The sequence below is a fragment of the Podarcis raffonei genome, chromosome 11 (genome assembly GCF_027172205.1).
Source record: "Podarcis raffonei isolate rPodRaf1 chromosome 11, rPodRaf1.pri, whole genome shotgun sequence".
NCBI classification, from domain to species: Eukaryota; Metazoa; Chordata; class Lepidosauria; order Squamata; family Lacertidae; genus Podarcis; species Podarcis raffonei.
In genome coordinates this window covers 49,638,383-49,655,465 of record NC_070612.1, presented here as the reverse complement: position 1 = coordinate 49,655,465, position 17,083 = coordinate 49,638,383, and the positions used below count along the sequence as shown (strand labels likewise).

Below are 17,083 nucleotides of genomic sequence, written 5' to 3'. Positions count from 1 at the left end.
ACATACATTACCTTGTATGATGTATTACTGACAATGGTTGGCATTCAACTATGTTTTACTTAAGGTTAGAGCCATTATTTTTAATCGGCCTACTCTGAGTAAAATTTAATTTAATACCACCCCTAGTTTCTGCATTATTATCTTGTAAATGGGATATTTTTCTTGGTTATTATATGTTCAGAATTTTTTTAGCAGGTTCTTCGTGTTATTTACTGCCAGAGTGCTCTTTTTGGGGGGAGATGGAGGGGAGGGTTGCCTCCCACAAATCAAGTGACATAAAAAAACCTTAAGTGTTAAAATTACTAAATGCAACCACTTACTTTTCTGTCCTATTTATATATAATATAAACATAGTGAATCAAAACATATTGCTGTGCTGGTGACATGTAAGAGGTGGCCCAAAATAGTGGCTAAGTGAGTTAAGTTGCAGAGGCTCCTATCACTTAGCCTCCTCCATGCCTGTCCTATAATAGTAATAATTTTGACTATTTTAGAGTATTGTAAGAATGCATGCATTGAACATAAAAATGCTATTTGACTGCTCAGTATTTAAGGCAAAGAGATAAAAGGATGAGTAGTTACATCCAAGTTCTGTTCCTCTAAATGCAGCTCTTCTATGCACGAGTATTTCTAATATAACTTCAAGTAAGAACCACAATGGAATCTTCTCTGCTGCCACACAATGGTTAGAGTCCCATTCAATACAGGAAAACAGACAGAAAATTAAAGTCTACTGATGGATCTCCTGCCACCAGGAACAAAAGGCTGCTAAGTATAGTACTGTGAGAGAAAAAGCTGCAGATAAGTTCATTCACCTATTAAGCTATCCAGCACTCAGGACCTTTGAAAAAGCTCCTTAAGAAGTATCATAGACATAAGTCAGTTTTCAAGGATCATGGTCAATCACACTGGAATATATTTATTTCTGAAAGAGTTGTTCAGTTCTGTTCACACTTTTAGCCATAGGTGTAGAAAGGGCTCTTGTTCTAATTTATGGCACTACATCCCGCCTCCCAAAGTTCTAGTTCAAACTTGAACTCTATAGTACTTTTACAGACTTTCCTCCCTGAGCAAGCAGCTTGACAAATCAACCTGTGCCAATACAGGTTTACTGTATTCAGGGCTTCATTAGCTATAATTTGTTTAGTAATATAGCCCCTTAAACAGATTTCCCACTTGTTAATTCTCGGTCATTAGTTACTGGAAAACTTTGTAGTCAGTTTTAAGACTTTATGAGCCATCAAGTTAATATTTCAGTTCTTGACCTTGCATTAATCCTCAACACCTCCTCATTTGCACGTAGTTCTACAAGCCAATCTTCCTCTTCTCAACCAGGTTATCATGACAACATTCGCCCTAAGTGCAGATCAAACATTTTTCTCCCATCTTCAAACTGAAAGTTTTTCTCTGCATTCCCAGACAGGACAGATTTCATGTTGTTCCTATTATTCCACTTTCCACCTCCACCCTAATCTTCTCTTTTATCATGTAAAGCAGCTGAGGAAGAAAAAGGAGCATGTGATGAAAAGTATCTGGAAGGAGGGGTTACTCTGAGCAGACAAAACAGCAATGAAGGAAAGGGTTAAACAGCCAGTTACACTTACACACAACACACCATTCAAAGTCATTTAATATGATAAGAGGTGCAGGGTGGGAAGTGAAGAGAACCATATAACTAAAGAGAACACAAATAAATTCCTATGAGTGTGGTTGGAATTTGCCACCTTTGTGATTGTTTTACTCCATTTGTTTTATGACCTAGCTGCTTTAGGAGCATCTATTGCAGTGCTTTTGAAAAGTCTATTGTGCTTAAACACCCACATTGTACAAATTTGAAGATACATCCAGGATCTTCTTTACACAAGGATTGTTGCCATACACCTGCTCTACAAACACCACTCAAGAATACACTGGGAGACAGCCTGTGAATGTCTCAACAGAATGAAAGTTTAAAGGATCCTAATGGCTACTTTTACCCATATCAAGGTTCATTTTTTATTTGATGTTTTATTGTGTTTTCCAAACTTTTCATTCAAACCATTACTTCAAACACACCAATACAGAAAACCTACAATATGGTACGTATCCTCTATACAAATAAATAATTTTCAGACATGGGAATAAGCTACTCATAAAACCAATTCTATTCATTCAGAGCTGGTAATTCCAAACTGTGCCTGGGGAGTAAATCTCCATTCCCAAGTTGGATTTTTTTGGCAGCACTATTGACCACCTCCTCTGTCTCATCACATAGGTTATGAATAAATTTCAAAAATATCAGACAACTTCACCCAGCAATTCATTTTTATATCAATAAAAGAGGAGACAGTGCTCCTGAAGGTAGGAGCCTATCAATTGATGAAGATGATCATCCAAATGTCATAGACCGAATGGAGCAAACAGCACGCAGACCTAGTGGTGGGAGGAAAAAATCCTTAAATAAGAGACACGGGGGAATGATTAATGGACTTCAATGTCTGTACACTAATGCGCAAAGCATGGGAAATAAACAAGATGAGCTTGAGCTCTTGGTACAGCAAACTAAATATGACATATTAGGAATCACTGAAACCTGGTGAGATAAGTCCCACGATTGGAATGCAATAATGGAGGGATACAATCTATTTCAGAGAAACAGACCAGACAAGAAAGGAGGAGGAGTGGCGTTATATGTCAGGGATGTGTATACCTGTGAAGAGATCCAAGATTTAGAACCTCAAAGCCAAAGTGAGAGCATTTGGGTCAAAATTAAGGGAGAGAAGAATAACAGTGACCTCATTGTGGGAGTTTACTATAGATCCCCAAGCCAAACGGAGGACATAGATTATGCCTTCCTGGAACAGATGGCCAAGCATGCAAAAGGAAGGGAGACAGTAGTAATGGGGGACTTCAATTACCCGGATATTTGTTGGATATCAAACTCAGCCAAGAGCATAAGGTCAAACAGATTCCTCACTGGCCTTGCAGACAACTTCATTGTCCAGAAAGTGGGAGAAGCAACAAGAGGAACAGCCATTTTAGATCTGGTCCTAACCAATGTTGATGACCTGGTTAGTGGGGTAGAAGTGGAAGGATCATTAGGCGCGAGTGATCATGCTCTTCTGAAGTTTACTATACAGCGGAAAGGAGCGGCCAAGCATACTAGGACTCAATTTCTCGACTTTAAGAAAGCCGACTTCATAAAACTTAGGGAAGTGCTGGGTGAGATCCCATGGACAGTAATACTAAAAGGAAAGGGAGTTCATGATGGCTGGGAGTTTGTTAAGAGGGAGATAGTAAAAGCACAACTTCAGGCAATACCAATGAGACGGAAACATGGAAAGTGCCTAAAGAAGCCAGGCTGGCTATCTAAAGAACTTTTAACTGAGTTAAGATTAAAAAAGGATGTGTACAAAAAATGGAAAAGGGGGGAAACCACCAAAGAGGAATTCAAACAAATAGCCAGCACATGTAGACACAAAGTCAGAAAAGCTAAAGCACAGAATGAACTCAGGCTTGCTAGAGAGGTTAAAAGCAACAAAAAAGGCTTTTATGGGTATGTTCGTAGCAAAAGGATGAACAAAGAAACAGTGGGGTCACTCAGAGGAGAAGATGGTGAAATGCAAACAGCGGACACAGAAAGGGCTGAACTCCTCAATGCCTTCTTTGCCTCAGTCTTCTCCGATAAAGAAAACAATGCCCAACCTGAAGAATTTGGAGCAAATGATTCAGCAGAGGAAACACAGCCCAGAATAACTAAGGAGATAGTACAAGAATACTTGGCTAGTCTAGATGTATCAAGTCTCCAGGGCCAGATGAACTGCATCCAAGAGTATTAAAAGAACTGGCAGATGTGATTTCAGAACCACTGGCAGTCATCTTTGAGAATTCCTGGAGAACAGGCGAAGTCCCGGCAGACTGGAGGAGGGCAAATGTTGTCCCTATTTTCAAAAAGGGGGAAAGAGAGGACCCAAATAATTACCGCCCAGTCAGTCTGACATCAATACCAGGGAAGATTCTGGAGCAGATCATTAAGCAAACAGTCTGTGAGCACCTAGAAAGGAATGCTGTGATCACCAATAGTCAGCATGGATTTCTGAAAAATAAGTCATGTCAGACTAACCTGATCTCGTTTTTTGACAGAATTACAAGCCTGGTAGATGAAGGGAACGCAGTGGATGTAGCCTACCTTGATTTCAGGAAGGCATTTGACAAGGTGCCCCATGATATTCTTGTAAAGAAGCTGGTAAAATGCGGTCTTGACTATGCTACCACTCAGTGGATTTGTAACTGGCTGACTGACCGAACCCAAAGGGTGCACATCAATGGTTCCTCTTCATCCTGGAGAAGAGTGACTAGTGGGGTGCCACAGGGTTCTGTCTTGGGCCCAGTCTTATTCAACATCTTTATCAACGACTTGGATGATGGACTCAAGGGCATCCTGATCAAATTTGCAGATGACACCAAACTGGGAGGGGTGGCTAACACCCCAGAGGACAGGATCACACTTCAAAACGACCTTGACAGATTAGAGAACTGGGCCAAAACAAAAAAGATGAATTTTAACAGGGAGAAATGTAAAGTATTGCACTTGGGCAAAAAAAAATGAGAGGCACAAATACAAGATGGGTTACACCTGGCTTGAGAGCACTACATGTGAAAAGGATCTAGGAGTCTTGGTTGACCACAAACTTGACATGAGCCAACAGTGTGACGCGGCAGCTAAAAAAGCCAATGCAATTCTGGGCTGCATCAATAGGAGTATAGCATCTAGATCAAGGGAAGTAATAGTGCCACTGTATTCTGCTCTGGTCAGACCTCACCTGGAGTACTGTGTCCAGTTCTGGGCACCACAGTTCAAGAAGGACACTGACAAACTGGAACGTGTCCAGAGGAGGGCAACCAAAATGGTCAAAGGCCTGGAAACGATGCCTTATGAGGAACAGCTAAGGGAGCTGGGCATGTTTAGCCTGGAGAAGAGGAGGTTAAGGGGTGATATGATAGCCATGTTCAAATATATAAAAGGATGTCACATAGAGGAGGGAGAAAGGTTGTTTTCTGCTGCTCCAGAGACGTGGACACAGAGCAATGGATCCAAACTACAAGAAAGAAGATTCCACCTAAACATTAGGAAGAACTTCCTGACAGTAAGAGCTGTTCGACAGTGGAATTTGCTGCCAAGGAGTGTGGTGGAGTCTCCTTCTTTGGAGGTCTTTAAGCAGAGGCTTGACAACCATATGTCAGGAGTGCTCTGATGGTGTTTCCTGCTTGGCAGGGGGTTGGACTCGATGGCCCTTGTGGTCTCTTCCAACTCTATGATTCTATGATCTATCCTCTTCTACCATCTCGCCTGCCACAAGAACACAGCGCCTTAAAACCAGTAGAGAAGTTTATTTGAAAATGACCCCCATGGCCCAAAGATTCTTACTACAAGATTTGAATCTTAAGGTCAAGGAGATCTCACAGTCATAAACATTAAAAGCTAAAATGAATAAATAGTGGGGGAAAGTAAAGTAAACATTGCTCCCAATCTGGCTGCTTGTCCCCTGAAAAGGCCATCATTAGATAAGATCCACAGAATTATATAGTTTGGCTGTTTATCATGCAGTTAAATATGCCTCTCTCTCAAGCAATTTATTGAAAATGCTTTTGAAGGCATTTACATGCCCAGCTCAATCCTACACATGCCTACCCAGTGGTAAGGCCACCAGAGTTCAATGGGACTTACTTCCATGTCAGTGCATACTGGGCTGCAGCCTCAAGAGACTCAGAGACAGCAGACAATACTAATGAAATATAGGTCTCATACCACAACTTGACATAATTGCCTTTTATGTCTCTAGCTGAACAGTGAAATTACTTCTACCATGTTCTAGCATTATAATGGAGCCAACAGCAATGTTAGCAAAATACTGTAAGTACATTTTGTTACTCTTTCCATCTAATCCATCAACTTTAGGATTAACTGTGGAACTTTTGTGTCCAAAAGACTGTGATAATATGTGTTTTACTTACTATCCCAAACTCAACAATATGAAAATATATGATCATAAAGTGTTTATTAGTTAGGGGATCAATGCAAATGTATTACAAGCTATATTATATGTACTGAATGTTACTATCAACGTTCAGCCCAACTATGATTGCACAAGTTGATTGGAATTAACTATGGAACTACATAAAGCCCCATTTGCACCATTATGGCAGCCATGCAGTTTGCGATATATTCACTAAGAAGCAGTTACCCCCAGGTGAGCAGCCAAAGTGTCAAATTGTGCATCTTAATTTGCAGTCATCCAGCATCTTTGTCCTCACCTGCAAGAGCTGGGAATGGTAGGCAAAGCATTACCAGAATAAGAACATTAAAATCTGCCACATTCACAATCAGACCATTGGTCCATATACCCTCAGTATTATCTACACAATGACTGGCACCAGGGATCTTTCCCAGTCCTACACAACTGATTGAACTTAGGAACTTCTACAAGCAAAGCTTGCCATTCTGCCACTGAGCTTAGTCCCTCCCCTCTTGACAACTGAAGGCACAGCAATCATTCACTGCAGAGCTGCTGCATCTCTTCTAACCATGGTAGGAATGTGCTGTTGGTCCTTTCTAGATTGGGCAGGCACATTCCCTACACTACTTTTCACTGCTTTAAAAGGTACGCACAAGATTCTAGCAGGGTTAAACACATTAGAAGTGGGATCAGTTCTCAGTGTTTCCCACTGAATTCAATTGAAGCAATTAAATAGGGTGCAATATGGGACAAGAGTGGGGGGAGGCAAAAACTCCTTCCTGTCCTAGATGGTTAAGTGTTCAACACAGCAGTGAACAGCAGTCATAACATAACATTGCACTTCCAATGCAAGTTCCAATAATTTGCAGGGAATTGTGTGTGTGTGTGTGTGTGTGTGTGTGTGTGTGAGAGAGAGAGAGAGAGAGAGAGAGAGAGAGAGAGAGAGAGAGAGAATTTTCTGATGCCCTAGAGAGTGATCTAATTTAGCATGCTTGTTTGTTGGTCAACAAAGGGTAAAATACTTGAACTGTCAAACATGTCTAATAGTTATTTGCAGTTGACATCCATTCACTGTTATTAATGAACTTATAAAACAGAAAATTTTCCACATTAAAAAGCAATTGTTTTTTTATTATTTTTTTGTAAAATATAAATTTTCCCACGCATATCATGGATGACACTATCATTGTGATGAGTCAAGCCAGCCTCTTTCATCAGCACTGTGAATTAATGTTTTACTTTCTGGTGTCTTACTACTGCTCCATTTTAATGATGGTAAGGCACTTTATTCCCATATTAGAAAATTGAGATAAAAATGAACTATGCCCCTATGGAAGGAATGCATAGGTACAGGCCAAGGTTAGTAGTATTTCTTTGTTTTCATGAAAGCCCCCAAGTTATTCCAAACTACCAAAATTACACTGGCACATATAGTTAGTGGCTCCTCAGGATTGCTATAACTTCTTGCTCACCTTCCACCCCTTGAAATGATGGAAAAGGAAGCAAAGACTAGCCTGGTTCACATATAAGAGTAAGTCACAGAACAAGCAAGTGCGCTGGTGCACGCTACTCAGCTAAAACCCATCCCCTTCCTCCTGGAGTTCTTGGCTTGTTTTCATGGCTGGTTTGGAGAGAAATAATCCACAAGACCTAGTTTACACCTATCCCTGGTTTCCTCTGGGTGTGGCAAAAGCAGGGAGGGGGTTGGTGCACCAGCTCCCAGTAAGCCATCATTTGTTTTGACCCCGATTTACTGTCACAGGTGAACCAGGCCACAATGGGAAAGGTTACAATGGCTATTGCCTCAAGAGGTCTCCAACATGTGCCATGCAGCTTCCTTTTGCAAATACCTCATTTGCCAGTTTTCAGAGTCATCACAGGGTGTTTGTGGGTTAGATACAAACTGACCACCAACTATACTTAAGGTATGCTATAACAGGGGTTGTCAACCTGGTCCCTACCGCCCACTAGTGGGCATTTCAGGATTCTAAGTGGGCGGTAGGGGGTTCTATGGCACAAGCTGAATCCTCCTTCCATCGAGCACTGGTGGGTGGTAAACAAATTTCACCATCAAGAAAGATGCATTAGAGTGTGATAGGTATAAAAAGGTTGACTACCCCTGTACTATAATTTTAGCAGCTTGAAAAGGTAACCTGCCAGTGCGAGTATAATCTTTCAGCAGTACACAAGATGCACAAGTATTCTTTTTTTAAAAAAAATGAACCTACATTTCTGAACTTCCTCAAAGTTGTGAAAGGATGTACAGTGGTACCTCGGGTTAAGTACTTAATTTGTTCCGGAGGTCTGTACTTACGGTAACTTGAAACTGTTCTTAACCTGAAGCACCACTTTAGCTAATGGGGCCTCCCACTGCTGCTGCGCCGCTGGAGCACAATTTCTGTTCTCATCCTGAAGCAAAGTTCTTAACCCGAGGTACTATTTCTGGGTTAGCGGAGTCTGTAACCTGAAGCGTATGTAACCTGAAGCGTATGTAACCCAAGGTACCACTGTATTTGCTAAGGGTCCTGCCTCGTTGTGCTTTGCAAAGACTCTTCTACTTACACACAACACTAATTCTTTTCACTCTTCACAACCTAGTCAATGGTTACCTACTAACCATGGGGCCATATGCCAGGTTGAATATGGTTTTCAGGTACTTCAATCACTACTGAAAACACAACTGAGGCAGCTGCTAGGTCTTGCAGCATGCAGCATTTTAAACTGGTTTTAAACAAGCCATCCAAATTTTTAAAAAACATTTCAATTCTTTTTTTTTAATCTACATACACTAAACATACAACATATTGTAAACAGTCAGGAGTAAATACCTGGTATTTAAAATATATTGCTAAGTTACTGCACTATTGTTTATTCACTGAAATTTAAAGGAGTGAATTGGATGTATCAGAAACATCTTCCCATTTTTAAATTATTGTTGTTTAAAATTTTCAATAAGTGGTCAAGTCAGGTAGTGAATGGTTGAAGCCCATACTTTAGCATGTTTTCATATGTTTATAATTCATCCTATTAGTCAGTGAAGGTTTCCAACAGAACATTTGAATATGCAACTTACTCTACTGGGAAAAGTGAACACATTACTGGGGTTAAAAATATCACAATCTTCTCTTTGTGGGATTTTCATCATAATATAGGAAACATCTTGCAGATAAGTGACAGATGAAGGTATGTATGCCTCTTTAAGAAATAGAAGTCCCATTTTAAAGAGTGTTGTCACCATGTACCTGCAGGTAGGTATAGGTATATGTAGTACATAACAGATGTACCATTTAAAATGAAACATGTGATAGGGATTTAGTTAATTATATTCAAATGTTTATTTATTTATTTATGTAAGATGCTTCTTTAAAATGTACTAACCATTTCTACCATGTGAGAAAATTGGGATGTTTTCTATCTAAAGGACATAGGTCTGAAGAAATCAAAACAAAAACAAAAACCTTATTGCTGGATTTCCTAATAAATGTATTTCACACTTAAGAAAACTTTAAAAAAAAGTTTCTCATGTTAAGTTACCTTTTCCCACAGCATGACAAAAAAAAATGAAGAGGGTATTTAATTCTGATCTACTATTAAAAGTCAGGAAATTAACATGGCACCTTCAGTTGTCTTGTGTGAGAATCAGTAACAAATACCCTTTAAAACAAAGCCTAGTCCCTACTTTTAAAAACCAGGTTGTGAACACCACAGGAAGCATTAGGATTCTAGGAACAGTTAATAAAGCACTAATACTAAACGGATGAAGACAGTTAAAAAGAAGCTGAAATCATTCCTGAGGATACCGAGGAGGCAATCACACATGCAAGTGTATGCAGAATGCAGCAGCCCATAAAGAGAAGCATGATGTAAACAAGTGCCTTTACAAGAGAACAAAAAATAAAGTTGAATTATTTTAAGCCTAATCTATGCAATATGGCAAACAGTTTGTGTCACTGAATAATTCCAGTACTTAGATAAGGGGTGATGGTGGTACCCAGATGCTATGTTTATAAAAGCAGAGACAAATTAATTTCCTTTGGCCTATCTCAAGGTGACCTTTGATTGATCCCTAGTTGGGGCTTGCTTCACGTTCTCCCCAGCTGACCCCGTGCAAGAAACTTCTGCTGAAAATAAACAGGAAGGAAAGAGGGATGGCGTTCACAAGAGGTAAATACTCATCTTTGTTGGTGTTATCACCGCTTAGGAAATTAACAGCAAGTAGTTTGCCATGTTTTTTCATTTGCTCCAGTTACTTTTGTAGATATATAAGCGCATGTTGTTTCATGCTCCCATGTGCACTTGGGACAGCAGACAACACATACACAAAGCAGATGGAAGAATTAGATAAAGTACAGTATTTTCCACGTGTACCTGAGAAGGCCAAGTTCATGTGCAAAGAATTAACGAAGGACAATGACATAAGGTTAGCACTCCTTACTTAAGCTCAGCTAGTTTTGGCAGCCCATAGGGGGGTTTATCTAGTCTATACCAACACCAGAGTATTGAATCAGCCTGTATGTAGCCCCTTTACCCATGCATAGCAAAGTCTACCAGACGTCTCTTGCTTTAAAGAAATATAAAAATAAAGCACGTGTGCCTAATCGCAGCAGCTGCAACTCCAGTGTGTGTAGCATAACAAAATAGCAAACTGGTAAAGAGCAAGGCGGTTTCTTGCCCCCACATGCTCTTTCACTACAGCTCCCATCCTCCCCGACCACTGGCTATGCTGGCTGGGGATGATGGGAACTGTAGTCCAACAACATCTCATGAACCGAAGGCTGGCATAGACCGAAACCCGCCTGTCAAAGATCTTTTAGACACGGGGATTAAGTTAGCCCGCGGGTTGCTGTCGCATCTACGACTCCTGAAAGTGATGATGCCTCTGCTCACTGTCAAAACCGTGTTTATGGAAGACAATCTTACTCGGCTACGAAGGATCGCCAAAGAAGAAAAGGATGATGCCTCTGCAGTTCTGCACGGCGCCGCAACCCAGGCTTGCAAGACCTGCTTTCGGCGTTTCTGCAAGACACCCTCCTGCTCCCACCCCTCCTGCTCCCACCCCGCGATCCTCTGCCAAAGGCAGCCGCGCACGGAGCTCGCCCGCTGGCTGCGCATCCCTCTCACCTTGTCCAGCTCGTCGTGCAGCTCCGCCAGGCTGGGCCGGATGAGCTTCTCCCCGAGTCCGGAGGCCGTGTGGCGGTAATAGTCTATCCTGGGCACGGCGTCGATGGTGTTGTGTCCGAAGGTGCGCAGGTAGTAGGTGTTGGTGTGGGTGTCGTAGTAGTAGTGATGGTGGCCCCCGGAGCCGCCGCCGGAATGCAGGCTCCCCTCGCTCAGCACCGTGTCGCCCCCGTTCTGGAAGCTCACGTTGCAGCCTTCGCCGCCGGGCTCCCCCGAGCTGTCGTCGCCGGCCGAAGGGTCCACGAAGTTCACCCGGAACCGGCCTTTGGCTTCCTCGCCGCCTTTCCCGTCCCCGGGGGGTTTGGGGGCCGCCGCCGTCGCCTCTTCTTCCCCCACGGCGGCCGCTCGCCCCGCATTCTCGGTCACCAGGTCCACCTGGAAGCGGCTCTGGCTCGGCGTCGGACCCAGCGGTCGGAGAGCCAGCCCGTCGCCGGCAGCCGAGGCGGGAGCCGGCGCGCTGCCGGGCTCCGCAGGGGCGCCCGTTCCGCTGGCATCCCCGTCGCTGGCCGGGAAGCCAGGCGCTTCGTCGGCGTCGTCTTTCAGCAGAGGAGAGCCGGCGCTGGGCGGCGGAGGCGGCGTGTGAGGCGGCTGCTGCTTCCCTTTCATGGCTGCTGCTGCTCCTCCTCACGCGGAGCCGGGCGAGGAGCGGCTTGGAGCGGGCGGGAAGGCTGCTGGTTCTGCTGCTACTCCCGAGGGCGCTTTAAACTACCGAGCGGCGCCGCGCCGCTGCTGGGCGACACTATATGCCGCACTCCGGAGGCAACGCCACACGCCGCGCCTCCTCGGCGAGGCAACCGCCCCGCGGCCCCTCCCCGCCCGCGCGCCGCCCTCCGCGCCAGGTGATGATGAGGCCGGTGATGCTCTTGGCCGGCAGCGGCTCCCGCCTGCCTCACGCTTCCCCCGCCAAGATGCGGCCCCTCAAGCCGAGGCTTCCACACAGCCTCGCCGCAGCCTTCCGGGAAGAAGAAGAAGCGCCAGCGCCGCCGCCGCCGTCCCCTCACGACTCCTCCCTCCCGCCCGCCAGCCGCTGCCTGAGGGAGCCGCCGACGTCACAAGCCTCGAAAACGGGCGGCCGCTGAGGGGGAAAGGCGGGAGGGGGCGCCGCCGCCGCCGCCCTCGTTTCCCACACGCAGGTTCGCGCAGTGAAGGGGCGAGCGCGGGGGCGCTCCGTGTGGAGGCGGGCGGGTGTCGCCTCCTCCTCCTCCCCAGAGGTGCTCCGAGGCGCAGCCCAGCCGCCAGGCGACACCAACGGGCCCCTCGGCCGCCGCGCGAGAGGAAAGAGCGGGCCGCGCTCAGCCAATCGCCTCGCGGCTCTGAGGGCGGTGGTGGGGGAACTCGGCTTTTAAAGGAGCCGCCGGCGGCCGCCTCGTGGCTGCCGGGACCGCGCGTTCTTCTCCCCGGCTGTCACTGACAGGCGCCGCCGCTCGGAGGACGAGGGGAGGCGCCGCCCGCCTTTCGCACTGCAGCAGCAGCAGCAGCGGCCGCCGCCGCCTCACTGCATTGCAGGGGGTTGGACTAGATGACCCGCGGGTCCCCTTCGAGCTCTAGGGTTTACAACGCGAGGCCTGCCGCGCCGGAGGTTGACTGGGGCGGCGTCTGGGGACTCCCGCCGCGCAATGAGAGGCTATGAGAGTTTTTCGGACCCGGGAGGGTTTCCCTTTAGCGCGCGGGGAAAGGCCGCCCAAAATCTCGCGAGGAGATGTGAAGGCGGCGGCGGCTGCAGTCGCGTTCGCCTTGAGCGGAGCAGGGCGGGTTCGTGTGTCGAGGAAGCGCGCGTAGCATCCGGCTGCGGCGGAGTCTTGCAAGTGCTGTGTTGCGCTGCCCGGCAAGGGGTTCTCACGTTGCAGCGAGCCCAAATGGCAGCCGACGTGGTTGCAGAGAAAAGTTGGTTTAGAAGGTTTACGCTTTGGATCTATTTAAAATTATACCTGCGTTCTGAAATTCTCAAACAAAAAAAGTTTATTTAAGGTATTTATATTCCGCTTAGTTACACAAGTCAAGTTAATAACAACAACAATAATAATTATTCCACGAGGCTGCTATCCTCAACTTAAGGCCATTGACCATTTTGAGATTTACATATTCCCTAGAATTTATATACCAATTTATTGCAGAAAACCTCAAAGTAAACATGGATTGGATTGATAAAAATAATAATAATTCTACAAGGCTGCTATCCTCAACTTAAGGCCCATTGACCACTTTGAGATTTACTTATTTCATAGAATGTATATACCAGTTGAATGTAGAAAACCTCAAAGTAAATGTGAGTTGGATTAATAATGATAATAATTTTTATTTGCACCCCCTTATCTGGCTGGGTTGCCCCAGACACTCTGAACAAGGCAGATACTATTTTTTGCCAAAACAAATGAAAGAGCATCAGCACTTCTAATTCTCATCAGCCAAATAGCCTGCCTTTTGCTACTGATCATCACCCAGCAGTAAAGCAGCCACTGGATAGTTGGATCTGTTTTTAGGGTGAATTCCCAGACAGGGCAGCGGTGTAGTCAAACAGGCCTGGGCAGTGCCGCCTTTGTACTGAGAGTGCATCATAGAACATGACCTAGAATCCCTACAATGTGCAGGGATTGCTTGGCAGACAAGAGGATGTGGAAAATGCTCCCTGGAGGCACAAAATTTAGCCTACAGCAAAATTTGCTCCTTCAGGAAAAGGCTAGAGGTCTTTTCTTGGCTGTATGAGCTTACCAGAAGACTTTGCCACTTTATATGTAATGTCTATATTTAGGTCCGTTTCTCATGTTGGTTTTTATTTGTCTATTTCCTTAGGTTCAATTCTGACTCCTATCCCATTCCACCCTTTCAATTTTAGAGCATGTCTATGCAGGGATTCTTATTTATTTAACTAAGGCTCCAGTGTGCTTATTTAAAGTGCATTGTCTCTGCAAGCTTAATGACCTCATGCCCCTTCCCTTCTTCTCTAATATATATGATCTGGATGCTGGCAGTGCCATTGTGAGTTCAAAAGTATGTACATCCTAAGGTTTAATGGTGGCACGGGAATCTTCCATGCCAGGATGTTGTTTACAAATCCACAAACCTAATAAACATGTGCTTAATTGTTGAAAAACAGCAGCATGTGAAATCCAGAAAACCATACAAAACTTCACATTTCCCCCTAGTTCATATTATCTTCATTTCTGTTTTCATGAGTTGTTTTATTCCATTGATTTTGGCACTCAGAACTCTCATTATGTATGATCTGAAATTTATCTAGATTGTGAGTCACCATGTCTTGTTTCATCCTATTTTAAAATTATTTGCAGCTTGGTGAGTTGCCAACTTTAGGTCATACACAAGTCTGATTCAGCTTACTAAAGTCATTGAAAAAGTGAACTCATGATATGAACTTGAAATTCTCTTTTTACATTGCCTGCCTGCCTTATTTGATGTGACTACCCTTGCTGTTGCCATTTCCCAGTGTGCTACAATGAGTGCATTTTTAAATATTTGGCTGAATCCGGACTAAATTGCACTGAGTTCCCTTTGAAATCAATGGGGATTAAGCCATGAGGCTAGGCCACTGAAAATATAAAAGTGGTTAAAAATGAATGACAATTCTGTTTTTAAGCTTAGCAGCCACTACTATGTTCAAGGGAACTGAACAGCCTATTCCATCCTAAAATTCTGGAGCTTGTTCTTTCAGAAAAAGCATATGCTGCACTAATGGCTTAAATTATAGACTAATGAAAGCAGTTTTGCAGTTAAAGTTGATGGCCATTTCAGTATTTTGTTATTACAACCGGGAACTACAGCAGCGTGTTGCAGAGTCGTTCTAGCCCGTAATAGGAGTATCTCTGTTCTGGGTTCAAGTTAGGCTAGAACTGGAGTCTTGTGGCCTTATTTAGGCCCGGGGGGCGTGTTCAAGAGGGGAAGGAGGAAAAAACCATGCCTTTTTACTTCCTCTACCCAGTGTTTCCCAGCTTTCCTACAGTGCTATGGCTGCCAGCCTATGTGTTGTAAAGCACATAGTGGCCTGCAGAATGGGAAAGGGGAAATGTGGATTTTCCCCTTTCAACTGAAATATCTCTGCATATTGCACAGAAGAGAATTATTTATACCTGCAGCATGTATCTCCACATTGGTAATAATATTTCCCTCTAAGGTTCTTACCATAAGTTGCTAGGGCAGAGATGCCAAGCATGTCTGTCCAAATAAATGCTGAGAACTACAATTTTCATGATCCCTGACCATTGGCTATGTGGCTGGGGCTGATCAGAACTGGGAGTTTCCCTACCTATTTCTTAGGACTTTGAGTAGCTAATCCCCCAACTTCCAGCCCCCCCCCCCAGTTTTATTTTTCTCAGCTGGCATGTCAATGCTCTGTATGTTTCGTTTTTTAAAAACATTTTCATTCACAGATTTAAATATTGATTCACAAGCACATTTCCACACTGCCTTCCGGCCCTTGCAGCAGTTTACAGTAACAGTCGAAACAGGTAAAATAACTAAAACAAATTATCATGTCAAAACAGAATTTGAACAGCCAGAGGAAGTTGAGAAGTTAAAAAATTAAGAAACATTGATAGCCAGATGGGGGGGGAAAGATACTGACTGCCTAAAACATTATATTTATATTTCTGCCAATCATATCTACTGTAAAGAGTAGCACAAGCATGTGCAAACACTCCCTTATTTTGGGGTGGTGTCATCGCCTGTGTTCACCATTGGTATATAGTCGTACCTTGGAAGCCGAATGGAATCCACTCCAGAAGTCCATTTGACTTCCAAAACATTCAGAAACCAAAGCGCAGCTTCCGGTTGGCTGCAGGAAACTCCTGCAGCCAATCGGAAGCCCCATTGGACGTTCAGCTTCCAAAAATAGTGCGCAACCTGGAATATTCACTTCCGGGTTTGCGATGTTAGGGAGCCAAAACGTTTGAGAACTAAGCTGTTCAAAAACCAAGGTATGACTGTCTACGATAAAGCATTAAAATCCTATTTATTGTACTATTACCCGGTGCAAATGTAAGAGTGTGCATGTTCCTTTCTTTGGTCCTGCTGCCGCATTGCTGTGAGCAAGCCATGGTTTGTTGTCTGAACTTGTGCTTTGTCTTGTTTCAGACACCACGAGCTGTAACCAAGGATTGTTGGTTTGTCTGGGGGAGACAGACAACAACAACGACAATCCCTGGGACAGATGGGGACATGCTAAGCCAAACCATGACTTAGCTTGCAGCAACAGGACTGGCGGGGGTGGGAGCAAAGCTGCAGTCTCCTCTCCAGAAGCGCACTAAACTGTTGTTTGGCTTAGTAGCACCTGCAGAGCAAGCCATTAAAGACAGGAAATTCAGCATGGGAAGAATCTGTCTTGTAAAGAGCATGATCTGACGATCGTTTTTCAAAATAAGTTCTCCAGAAAGATGATTAATAGTTAAAAAGTTGAACAGAGGTACATGTATAAATTACTAATGAAGGTAAAGGAAAGGGGTGGTTTTGCCATGCCAAACCTCAAGTTGTACTTTGAAGCCGCATGTCTGTGCTGGATTAAAGAATGGATGGTACTAAATTATACAGATATACTTGATCTTGAAGGATGGGACAACCGTTACAGTTGGCACTCATATCTATGTTATAATAAGGTAAAAGTCCACAGAAGATTCTTAAATCATATAATCTGAAAACCATTATAAAAGGTATGGGAAAGATATAAAAGCCTCTTGGAACCTAAAACACCGTGGTGGCTCTCGCCATTAGAGGCCATCTTGGTAAAGAAAAAGAACATGGAGGGGAAATGGGCAACCTATAAAAAGTTATTGAAAGAAGAACAGGGTCAACTTAAATCTAAAAAGTTTGAGGAAATAGTTAAAAAGTTGAACAGAGGTACATGTGCCCGACGCCAGCAACCATTTTTGTGTCTCGCCTACCCACCCTAGCATATCTTATGC

General features: G+C 44.1%; 1 protein-coding gene and 1 long non-coding RNA gene across 3 annotated transcripts in view; one reads left to right on the top strand and one right to left on the bottom strand.

Moving 5' to 3' along the window:
- Positions 1-12,016, bottom strand: part of SLC12A2 (solute carrier family 12 member 2) — a 50,933-nt gene extending 38,917 nt beyond the window's left edge. For both annotated transcript variants that reach the window (XM_053407604.1, XM_053407605.1), the window contains exon 1: positions 11,118-12,016. In XM_053407604.1, the coding sequence (XP_053263579.1) occupies positions 11,118-11,780 (663 nt within the window). In that variant the 5' untranslated portion in view covers positions 11,781-12,016. The remainder of the gene's footprint in view (positions 1-11,117) is intronic.
- LOC128422996 (uncharacterized) lies at positions 12,004-16,423 on the top strand. The gene is made up of 3 exons (XR_008332638.1): positions 12,004-12,307; positions 15,557-15,634; positions 16,260-16,423. It is a non-coding gene; the product is annotated as an uncharacterized LOC128422996 (long non-coding RNA).
- The last annotated feature ends 660 nt before the right edge of the window (positions 16,424-17,083 follow it).